Here is a 12,917-nt window from a genome sequence, read left to right as displayed (position 1 = left end):
CAACATAAAGATGTCATTGCTTGTTGGCATTCTTTGTTCTTCTTGGTTGTAAACTTTTTGCTACTAAACGTCTTAAGGTAGTATCTAACACAAAAGGGAGATTACTCTGTAAAAACTAAAGTTATTAATGACGTTGTGTTATTTAGGGAATAGTAAGCTTCTCAATGATCAAAATCGGTGTTTATCATGCTGCTATATAACCAGTGTATTTTTTTTTCTCTCAAAACGGTTTGTTTTTTTCTCGTTTAAGGGTCAAAGTAAATACAATTTAATGAAAATAAAACGAGCCAAATTAAACTAGAGCAAGAAGCGGGTTTCAAATGAATGTTCGACTGTCAGAGAACGATTCGTTTGATACTGCATGTTTAGATAAAAATTCCGGAAACACGACAAAAGAGTGAAGTCACGGGATAAGGTCAAATAGCTACACAGAGAATTGACAAAATTGAAGTTAAGGTGGTACCTAACACTACAGGGAGATAACTCTGTAAAATCAGCAAAACGTTTTAATGACGTTGTGTTTTTATGGGCATATTAAGCTTATCAATGATCAAAATAAGTGTTTGTCAAATTACTACATAACCAGTGTAATATTTCTGATTAAACGCCTGGTTCCAATGTTTTGAAATATTTACATTTTTGTCAAAGAGTCAAAGTAAATACTTTGTCAAATTTTAATAAAATTAAACGAGCCGGATTTATTTTAGTAAAGTGTTAGGTATCACCTTAAATATTGAGCTAGAGGCTCTTTTAATCGGATAGAGAATTGCATTAACATTTAGTATTTATAACTGTTTTAACTTAAATGGCACGAAACATTTAACCTATCGATATCTAAATCCATATTATGAATACAAAAATATTCTTTTCTTACACACATTATTATTCACTATAATAACAAATAACACAAGAAAATTACATTTAGTCGGGTTAGAGGGTGGAAAACTTTATTGCACCAAACATGACAAATGCAAACATCGAATGACAATGTCTTTTATTTACAAAACCGCAAAAAGTATAGCACCAAACATTTGAATTAAACTTATTCAAATATAATGGTCAGTTCAAACTCGAACAACGAAAAACAAATATCCTATCGTATAATTTCAACACGTGTAAATGGATAAACAAATACACGTAGTAATATTTACATACAGGTTTACATAACTTTGATACATGTATTTATGTTCTAATTTATAACTTCAAGCGAACATAAATAATTTACAAATGAATACAACACCTTTGTATGGGATCAGTTCGCATGAAAGTAAGCAGTGAAGCTTCGAAAAATAAAGAAAGGATAAAAAGTACATAATTTATTTCAATATTATTTGTTACAGAAATTGTGTCCTCTACACCAGCCGCTGCAGCAGCTGATGCCCCTCTTATACGGAAAATATATCTGGATTATATTTTCCTTTCCTATCTAGGCTTAAATCTGTAGGCTCTAAAGTAGTATTTCCCGAGCTCCTGTACTCCTAAATATAAGTTTATAAGACTTATCAAATTTGGAAAAGAAAAAAAAAAGATCTAAAAATAAATTCATCAGAATTTGATGTTAAACTAGTTAGTTTGAGATATCGTTATAACATTGAGCGAACAAGCTGCTAGATTAGTTCTAGAAATACCTACATACCTCCCTTCTCTGTTAATATCCGTTTTACTCTTCGCGAAATATAAATTTGTGTGTGTAGAATGAATCGTTATTTCGATACCTCTCAAAGTAACTAGTTCTGAAAACCTTATAAAACCAGAATAACTTAATAAACACTTACAAACAGTTCTTAAGTCTTTATGATTACTAATAAGATTAACATAAGACTAGTATGCATAATGTTTCGCAAAATGTCTGGTGTAAAAAGATCTTTCTTCGTTATAACGTCTTTATGTTCTATGAGATATATTATGGTTGTTAACTACACTAAAAGTCTGAAATCTTTATTATATGAGAGATGGAAGGATATTGTTCAAGGATATAAATGTTTTCCACCATCGACATTGTTGATACTTCCGGTAATGTACGATGCTTCATCTGACGCCAAGAAGAGCAAGAGAGAAACAACATCTGCTGGTGTTCCCGCCCTTTTGATGTGAGCTTGTCTTGCTGCCTTTTCTGCATACTACAATGCAAGAGGGAAATTTTAGGCATTGAAATATGCATAAGTATCGTAATTGGTTGACATGGATTTCGGAAAATATCTCTTTTTTTTCTTTTTTTTATTGACATCGGTACATTTGTTAGTTTAAATCATCAAGTAGCGGTACCTTATCCCGGCCTCGCGTTAACATTACATAATTTTCTGTATAACAAATGCACAGGTTTTGATAAAAAAATTCTTTTTTTCTTATTTGCACATGAACATAATAAGTTACACACATGTGTATGCATAATAGTTATACACACTAAAAAGAAGATATATAATATATTTAATAGACACAGCTGTGTTAGTTTGATACTTTGCAGATAATGATTTTAAGACAGAGGCTGTTAGGATATGAAATATATATATATATACATTATATGTGGAGGCTATTTGGTTTTTTTGGGTTTTTTTTATGGTGTTAAAGGAGTCCAGGGTTACCAGCAGAATTCTGCCCTACTGAGTAATTTATTTTTATAGAATATATTTTTTTCTATTAATAAGTTCTCCTTTAAATAAAGTTTAAGTGCTATTATATTGGTTTGTTCCATAGAATATTTACTTCAATAGATGTAGAATTTTCTTAACAAAAGTATTAAGTTTCTTATATCATTTTTTTACAATCTGCTTTAGGTGCGTTCGAGACGTAATGTCTTGAAGCCAAAATTTAAAATGTATGTTAGTATCTCGATAAAAGAGAGACCAAAGTCAAAACACTGAAAATCCGTTCACCGCATTTTTTTTCAGAGGGTAATGAGATAACATAAGTACTTATTTCAATGCACTTGAACCAAGATTCGCATTACGAAAAATAATGTTTCTGTGAATCCAAAGGCTTACATATGTAAAACGTTGATGGGATGCATGTAATAAATCAAAACAAAAAAGACTTTAAAGACATCAAAACCAGGACAGGGAATCATATCAATATCAAGTGTGAATTACAGCGAATTCGACTATTAGATCGAATCTATTCATGATTTATTGACAGAACAATATGTGCATAAAACCTGTTTTTGGTCTTCTTCTGTAGCCTGCAAACCACTATTAACAAGAATATTGGTACCATCAATGAAGCTTGGACTACAATTTAATAATAAAATACAATGGAGTTACATATTAAGTATGACAACAAAACATGAATAAATATTTAGTAATAAAAAAGATTATATTTAAGTACATGTATGTATACGAAATCAATTATCAGAAAAGAAAAACTAAATAATAGAACGAAAAAAGTCAGCATTTGTTATAATATTGTAATCTTATTATTGTCAACATATTTCATCAAAGGAGTAAGTTCGGTAGGGGCCATATTTGGCCCCAATTATAAAGTTCATAGTTAAAAGACAATAATTGTTTTAAGTTGCCTTAAAGACATGTGAGAAAGTTATACAGAACTGTTTTTGTCAAAGTTTAATTCTAACACGTTGATTTTTACATCCCAAAAAGGTCAAGATAGGGGATTTTGCTGAAATTTGACAAAATCAGCTGGATTTCAACCAAATAAAGGACAAGGAAACATAGAGCGCAGGCGTCGACAAGCTTAATATTCAAATAAGACATGTAAAAATGTCTTAAAAACATTACTTTAAAAGATCTTTGTTGTTGACGTATGCGCTCTACGTTTCCTGTCCAACAATCTATGGAAATTTACCCATTTTTATTGTTTTTGTCGTCAAAAGTCAATAAGATTACAACTTTTTCAACAAAATGGCTTATATCCTATGTAGTCAATGCATTATCTATGTTTATCGTGATATTGGTCAATAAATACGAATTTGAAATTTACGCTAAAAAAGGGGGCCATTTTAGGACCTTATCGAACATACTCCTTTGAATATCTTTCTTCTCGTTATGTCCCTTGAAAATGTAACTTGTGCAATACAATTGAAAACAAGACGTTATATACATTTCATACTTCCGAAACTCTTAACTGGATTTACTTTCATCAGGAACGCTAAAAGCCAAATATTTGTAGGCCAAGGATCTATTATAACTGAAACAATCGAAGAGCTATATGACAAAAATAACCTAAAAAAATAGCCAAATCTATCTAAAGTCAAGTTTGCCTGAGGGAATTGAAACCTTAATTTCTTTATAATTACAAAATTTATAACTGGACAATTTTAGAAAGTATTGCTATAAATCATGTATGTATATTGGATGGGAAAGTTAGTTTTTTCGTCCTGTCGCATTCAGAATGTGGTAGGGTAAACATGTTTATGAGAGCATGGATACTTGTACCCTTGGGTAACAGAACATTATTAGAACAACAGTAAATATCAGTTGGAAAGAGCCTGACTCAGTAGATCGATATAAAGATTGATGCAACTTACAACACTTCAAAAAACACAAACAATCATCTAGCGTATTGGAGTATTTTGAAGCTAGTTAGTAAACCAATATCAATAAAGAAACATATATCATGTTTTTAAGACTAAGAATTAATGAGCCATGGCATCTTTAAATGATTTGATGTAAAGATGTCATAGCATTCTGTTGAGCACAAATTTAATGATCGACATGATGCAAGCCCATAACTCGACAGCGATATTTTCCCATTTATTTATCAAAATCAATGTTACATGTAGTGCTGTGAAAGACACCATTCGAGGATTAGTTTATTTCTGTCAGCCTGCCATGTTCACCTTATCAATGTAAATCCATTCTACAGACAAATTACCGATTGGCTAATAATCATAATAAATGAGAAACTGACTAAATGGGTTACATAACACCCAAGGGATTCAACTGTTTAATAATCAGCTTGCGGTTTTAGTCTTATAGCATTCAAGCTCCTCTATGGTATACTATTTAAAAGTTTGTCAAACTGCCATGCATCCAATGAAATATTTCTGCAATATGTGAGGTTAAAATTTCTTGAGGATATTATAATTTGTGAACAGGTCAAAGTTAGTGTTTTGTTATTTTTTAGATTGAAACGAGGCTGCCAAATATATTTTATGCAAAGTGTTGGGACCCTCTTAAATAGTTATCTAAGGTACCAGGATTATAATTCAAATTCGCGTTTCGTCTACATAAGATGGATCATTGCCGCTTATATCAGAATAATTATATATAAAGCCAAAAAAGTACAAAGTAAAACGTTGCTCGCTGATCCGTAAAAAGAGGTAAGACAAGTTCGCTAAACATGTCTGATGGACAGACACCCCACAATAGCCTTTCGCCATTAGATACATTTTGATTTTGTCATTAAAAGAGCTTCTATTCAAGCTTAAATATGAAAAATCTATCAAATATGCCATAAAACGTCACTTTTCAGAAGGTTTTTGCCAAGATTGAAAGTATCCGCATCAGTGTTCACTCTCAACCTTTATATATGTTATGTATAACAATCAAATACAACTTACATTTAAATATTATGAATGGACACGAATACGGCCACTTTTATTTAAGACGGAAACCGTCTAAAATTTATCTAAAATGCTTAAAATTGTGAAGATTTCAGTAATTTAGCATGACTTAATGATGTTAGTATCCGATATATGGGCATTAACTTGTCAAAAACAGCCAATATTTATTTAGCAGAAGAATTCTACTTTCCAGTAAATAGCTAACAGATTACATGTTCACAATTATAAAAAAAAACTGCTATACTTTGGGGCCAAAAAAGGGGTCTTACTGAACCTACTCCTTTATGGTTTCCTACAGCTACTGTATGGTACTGTTGAAAAGGCACCTACACGTATCATATCGACGAAGACTGTAGGTGTTCAATAACTTAATTTTGACAATGCAAATATTGCTCGTAATATCATCGAACTATTTCTTTCACTGTGTGAAAATTGTAACATAAATAAAAAGTATTTAACATGGTTAAGGAAAGGATTAGTAGCGAAATCTATCTTATAAAAACAAGTTAAACAATAGAGTACAGGTGGATTAAATTGATATGTTTAGCAGGTTTAATCTTTAATTCTAGGATTGAGGAATACTACCTACATGTATCATCATCATGATCATGTAGACAATAAACTGTCTGCTAAGGTATTGGCTTATTGCCTAGAATTTACGCTTTATGCATATTTCACATATTGCCGCTTATATAACTACGGAGGTTTGGAATTTTCAGATGTCGTAAATAGTCAGTTCAAAGTTAAAAAGAATATCAAACAACTCTAGGAAATAAAATAAGAACTAAAAAACCGTATATATATCAAATGTATAGGAGAGCTATATATATTCCAACAGCAACATCTCAATGCATCGCGCTTTGATGAAAAATATATCTATAGTTATTAACAATGAGAGAAGTATTTGGATTTCAATCGCAACTTGCCACCCTCTCCCCTGTAAAAAAAACATCATGTAAAACTAAGGAGAAAGTATATAAAACATGTAAAAGTACAAGATTATAAAAGTGACTTGCTTTGAAATCGTAGAGGAACAAAAACAAACCCAAAGCTAGGACTGAAGAGGCTATAGGTAATGTGTCCAGTCATCTCGCTATTGATGCAATCGTTTTTGCCAAATCACAAATTTAAAAAAAATGGTATTGTATATAGTTTTTCTGTCTGGACAAAATACATCCTTTAGCATATTGAAGGTTCTCCTTTTTATGATTTTGTTTTGTTTTCCGACATCATAAAAAGAAGTTGTGGTAAAATTGCCAATGAGACAACTCTTTACAAGAGACAAACATGACATAGAAATGAACAACTAAAGGAAACCGTACGTTCTTCAACAATGAGCAAAGTTCATACTGCATAGTCAGCTATAAAAATGTGAACTTTTTATGAGCCTCCCAAATCTATTCAATTGTAATCATTGACCTGAATAGAAGTTTAATCTTATGAATAAATATGATTAAAACACGAATAAATGGATTTTAAGGATTATCAAAATGAAACAGCAACCCAAGCCATTAAATAACACAAACCCAAAAACAACATCTAGAGGTCACCATATGGTATACATTAATACATGAGTAGTGTGTACATTTGTAATTTATCCTGTATTATCTTGCACTCTGAACAGAAATCTACAACTGAATAAATTGCGGTATTTTTTTAACTGTCGTCAGAAGGTTATTTTCAAAACTTTGAAATAAATCTCAGACTTCTAAAGAAAATGGAGAAAAATATTGTGTATTGAAAGCACATCTTTTCAGTTAATTGATTTTTAAATTTCTGGCACTGAAGGTTAACTGTTTATTGATTACAAATCAAGGAACTTGGTACCACATCACCCACTACTAATGTAATTAGAACTTACTTGATAGCATTCACTCTTACACCGTGAGCTCCTAATTCTGAAATAAATTTATTTAATCAATAATTTTTTCAATGATTTGTTCATTAACTGTATGCATCAATTCAGCTAAGCCCGATATATGTTTTAAGTTAACATCTAGTGTTTTCAAACAGAGGGACTACAGATACCAGAGCGACAGTTAAACTCATGAATCGAAAATAAACTGACAACGCCTGGTTAAAATTTGAAAAAGACAAACAGACAAACAATAGAACACATGACACAACATAAAAAACTAAAGAATAAGCAACACGAACCCCATCAAACACTAGGGTTGATCTCAGGTGCTCCGGAAGGGTAAACAGATCCTGCGCCACATGTGGCAACCGTCATGTTGCTTATGTGATAACAAATCCGGTAAATAGTCTAGTTCGGTATGTGACATTCACAAAAGGGAAGATGATTGTAATTTCGACGTAAGGAACATATCCCATATCATTCGTGAAATGGTTATTCCATAACGGTCACCCAACTCGTGATGGCGTCCGTAAAAGGTACGAAATTATGATTTCAACTTCACCATTTGGAACTCTTGGTTTAATAGCTTCCTTGTCAGTAGCAACCCTCTATCAAGAAAATCATGATAGGAAATGAAAGTACGGATACATCGTATTAATTTGTAGATATATACCCTGTATGCAGTTGCTGTTGGAATTTTGCTACTAAGAAATGGCAAGTTCACAATTGGAAAGCTGAAATCACCTCTATTGTCGTAAAATTATGTTTTCAACCACCCCTCATTGTCAATTTTGTACTCTAAAAGATCTTTGGAATAATTATTAAGTATCTGATTCACGCCCCCCCCCCCCCCCCTTGAATAGGCAGTTGCACAATAATTTTGAAGCCCGTCTTTGATTGCTGATTAACATGTGAGTAATTAAAGAACATAAGTGAGCACGCTCACATCCCCACGTCCCCACATTGTCATTGGAGAAATTAAATAAGTGTTAGAAAAAAAATTGTATAAGAAAAAGTAAAATTTCCTGCCAATATGAACATTTAAATAGTATGTCCTTATTATCTACAAAATTTCATGAAAATCTGTTGTGTGGTTTCAGCGGAGTTCAGATGACAAACTGTTGCAGAAGTACATTGAAGCAAATAAGTTCAAAGGAGTGTAACTCCTACAAAAAATACTGAATCGAAATTTTCCGTCGATATGCACAACTACATAGTGTGTCCTTATTATTTGAAAAGATTTCGTGAAATTCTGTTGTGTGGTTTGAGAGAAGTTGCGATGACAAACTGTTGCAGTAGTACATTAAAGTATATAAGTTCAAAGGAGCATAACTCCTAGAAAAAAAATGAATTGCAATTTCCCGTCGATATGCACAACTACATAGTTTGTCCTTATTATCTGAAAAGGTTTCGTGAAATTCTGTTGTGTGGTTTGAGAGGAGTTGCGATGACAAACTGTTGCAGTAGTACATTGAAGCAAATAAGTTCAAAGGGGTGTAACTCCTACAAAAAATATTGAATCGCAATTTCCCGTCGATATGCACAACTACATAGTGTGTCCTTATTATTTGAAAAGGTTTCGTGAAATTCTGTTGTGTGGTTTGAGAGGAGTTGTGATGACAAACTGTTGCAGTAGTACATCAAAGTAAATAAGTTCAAAGGAGCGTAACTCCTAGGAAAAAAAATTGAATCGCAATTTCCCGTCGATATGCACAACTACATAGTGTGTCCTTATTATTTGAAAAGGTTTCGTGAAATTCTGTTGTGTGGTTTGAGAGGAGTTGCGATGACAAACTGTTGCAGTAGTACATCAAAGTAAATAAGTTCAAAGGAGTGTAACTCCTACAAAAAATACTGAATCGAAATTTTCCGTCGATATGCACAACTACATAGTGTGTCCTTATTATTTGAAAAGATTTCGTGAAATTCTGTTGTGTGGTTTGAGAGAAGTTGCGATGACAAACTGTTGCAGTAGTACATTAAAGTATATAAGTTCAAAGGAGCATAACTCCTAGAAAAAAAATGAATTGCAATTTCCCGTCGATATGCACAACTACATAGTTTGTCCTTATTATCTGAAAAGGTTTCGTGAAATTCTGTTGTGTGGTTTGAGAGGAGTTGCGATGACAAACTGTTGCAGTAGTACATTGAAGCAAATAAGTTCAAAGGGGTGTAACTCCTACAAAAAATATTGAATCGCAATTTCCCGTCGATATGCACAACTACATAGTGTGTCCTTATTATTTGAAAAGGTTTCGTGAAATTCTGTTGTGTGGTTTGAGAGGAGTTGTGATGACAAACTGTTGCAGTAGTACATCAAAGTAAATAAGTTCAAAGGAGTGTAACTCCTACAAAAAATACTGAATCGCAATTTCCCGTCGATATGCACAACTACATATCGTGTCCTTATTATTTGAAAAGGTTTCGTGAAATTCTGTTGTGTGGTTTGAGAGGAGTTGCGATGACAAGAAACAGTACTGACGGACGGACTTACGGACGGAAAGTCGGACGGACGGGTCAAAAAACAACTCGTTGCGTGGGGTATAATTAAGAAAAAGTTTCGTGGAGCACTTGAAAGACCCAGCAATATAATGTTGTTTGTAAGGCCACTGATGAAGTTTAGGTATTCAATACAGAGATGGAAAATCAAGTTCTTCGTCTCAGGTTGAAATTCCAAAGGAACATAGAACAGACCTATAACTGTCCAGGATTTCCTCTTTGGTAAGTGTCGTGAGGGTATAAGTTGAGTTTCCAAGTACATTGTCAATACTTAATTCTTTAATCGAGCAGTTAATGTAATGCATTTTACATACACAAACGATATTCTTTAGGTCTTTATCTTCAGGGACAACAACATATTTGTCTTGGAGGTAGGTTAAATGTTTTGCAACATCTGTTTTTTTTAAGATTGACATAGAATGGGCATTAAAAGACCCATTCATTTTCTTAATTCTGATTTGAACAACGACCTCACCGCTTTAATCCATTCGGAAAGAGTGTTTATATCTTTCTTCTCGCGCTAAGCCCATTGCCTCGACTGAATCCTCGTAACACATTTTTTGGATAAAAGGGGAGATTTTAAACAAAGTTTTCGAACGGAAAAGACCAATAATTTGGTAGACGGATAGACATAACCAGGGAATACTATGTTATAAACATTATTGCAAAACTTATTTAAATAACCTTTAGATAAGAAAAAATGAACAGTTAAACAACAGATAAAATGATGTCAAGCATTGTACCATCCCAAAATAAATTGTTGAAAGTCTTTTCTTTTAAATAGACAATGCAATCAATTACAAGACAGAAAATGTACCAATGATCTTGATTGTTTAACGAAACCGGCAATTCCCGCTTATTCATTTAGACATATTACTGTACACTAAATATATGTTACCTTTGGCTAGACATTTTGTAAGCATATCAATAGCTGCTTTTACCATGCAGTAAACTATTATTCTCGGTTGCTGAAAAACATATACAATTGATTTTTTATTTACATTTCAATTTTATATAATAATTTTGCATTATATATAAAAATTCATATTACACTTTAAGTATCCAAGTTACTAAGGAGTGAAATATGTTATGCATTACACATGTACTTGTATGATCTATATATAGATTCCACAACAGCAACAAGTGTTATACTATATTTGTCCACTCGAAACAGTAGTATTTTACTATTTATAGCGCAAGGCTTGCCGAGCTTTTTATTTTTTTTAAATCTAACTGTCGAGAGTGGATAGTCGAGTTACAGTGGTGGAATCTGTTTATCTTATGAATTTTATCCCTCTTTTTCAAATATTTGAGGAAAGTTGTGTACTTTTTATGTGTCGTTATCCGGCATGGTCACCTTTTTCATGACGTCACACTAAGAAAATGCAGATGAAAACAATAAAATTTAACGTCATAATTAAAATTCAACCAATAATTTGCCGAGAACAGATTTTTCACTATTGAGGAGAAACATTTTTCTAGCATCGTTCAGGAAATGTGAAAATAGCACAAAAATTAGAGAATCTATGATGCAAACATTTGGGGCTTTCTTTATTTTGCAAGCGCAAATAAAAGACTAACTTAATTCCAAGGAAACTGCTTGCCTTTTCAGATGGCAATTAAACAGCATGCAACTGCACACACATTATTGTTGTGTTGTTGGGTGTCGTTCTTAATAACACAGTGTTCGAACAAAACTGTACGATTTTATTTTTTATTTGATAATGCCTGATTTAAAGAATTTACATGAAATATGAAACTATGAATAAAATATACTTACCGGTATCGTGGAACTGTTACTTGACATGTAGATTATATTACCTACATTAAAAAGTTTAATTGCTTAAAATATATTTAGATCGATTTTTATGAATGTATCTATTAAAAAGAAACGATTTTTTTTCATAACAGTTTAAAATTACGTGATATATTCCATATTGGTTATTGAAAAATGTATATCAATCTCGATTTTTGATGCAATGAAAGTTATCCTACAATGTATCTTTTGTTACATTCTCCTGAAAGTATGAAGTTGTACAAAAACATTTGAAAATTGAAAAACAAAACTTGTTACTTCGAGATAAGACAAGCACAGTACCGAAAAAAAGAATTTAGTTTTCCATTATACTACTAAACATTTTGATTCTTTTAGATACGGCAAGCATAGTTGTGACAGAAAACAATAGTTTTCCCTCTTACTAACAAATATTTTATTTCCTTGAGATAAGGCAAGCATAGTTGTGCCAGAGCAAAATAGTTGTCCTTTATAATAGCAAACATTTTGTTTATTAGAGATAAGGCAAGCATAGTTTCGCAAGAAAGATTACGTTATCTATCAAACTAGCAAACCTTTAGTTTCTTTGAGGTATGGCAAGCATAGTTCTGCCAGAAAGAATCAAATTTTCCCTCATATAAATAAAAACTTTTTTTTTACACTTGTCTAGTAGTTTTTGGGGCCTTTTATAGCTTGCTGTTTGGTATGAGCCAAAACTTCGTGTTGAAGGCCGTACCTAGACCTATAAAGGTTTACTTTTATAAATTGTTATTTGAACGAAGATTTGTCTCATTGGGCTCATACAACATCTTACTATATCTATTTAGAAAGAATTAATTTCCTCCCATACAAACAAACCTTTTGTTTCTTTGAGATGAGGCAAGCATAGTTGTGCCAGGAAGAATTTCGCCTTCTGGTTAACATTGAGGAATTTATCGTAATCCTCTTCCTTAGTTTCACTTACATGAGAAAACATGGCATACCCTGCAATGTCAGCCTAAAACGTATGTACATAATGTGGTTTCCTTTATTTTCTTGGGTATCAATTTTCGTGAATTCAGTAAACATTAAACATTGTATTTCGTGGACATTTAATATTGTGGTTTTGCCAAAGTCTACACACAAACATATAGAACATGTGCATTTCGTTGTTTGATTATACCCACGAAATCCACGAAAATTGATATCCCATGAATAAGAATGAATCCACAGTGTATGCGATATAGTCTGTTCATATCTGGGGGGCGTCAGCCACAAATATTTGGGAC

At 32.4% G+C, this 12,917-nt stretch overlaps 1 protein-coding gene across 1 annotated transcript in view; it reads right to left on the bottom strand.

Annotated features, from left to right (window-relative positions):
- Positions 1-1,967: 1,967 nt before the first annotated feature.
- The window catches only part of LOC134689935 (uncharacterized oxidoreductase TM_0325-like), a 34,792-nt gene continuing 23,842 nt past the window's right edge, over positions 1,968-12,917 (bottom strand). Inside the window, exons 4-9 of the mRNA XM_063549901.1 lie at positions 12,508-12,646; positions 11,656-11,696; positions 10,774-10,843; positions 7,380-7,416; positions 3,152-3,224; positions 1,968-2,120 (exon numbers count right to left, since the gene is read on the bottom strand). Coding sequence (XP_063405971.1) covers positions 1,968-2,120; positions 3,152-3,224; positions 7,380-7,416; positions 10,774-10,843; positions 11,656-11,696; positions 12,508-12,646 — 513 coding nt within the window. The remainder of the gene's footprint in view (positions 2,121-3,151; positions 3,225-7,379; positions 7,417-10,773; positions 10,844-11,655; positions 11,697-12,507; positions 12,647-12,917) is intronic.

The sequence above is a fragment of the Mytilus trossulus genome, chromosome 11 (genome assembly GCF_036588685.1).
Source record: "Mytilus trossulus isolate FHL-02 chromosome 11, PNRI_Mtr1.1.1.hap1, whole genome shotgun sequence".
NCBI lineage: Eukaryota > Metazoa > Mollusca > Bivalvia > Mytilida > Mytilidae > Mytilus > Mytilus trossulus.
The sequence above is the reverse complement of the archived record's forward strand: the minus strand, read 5'-3'. Positions and strand labels throughout refer to the sequence as shown.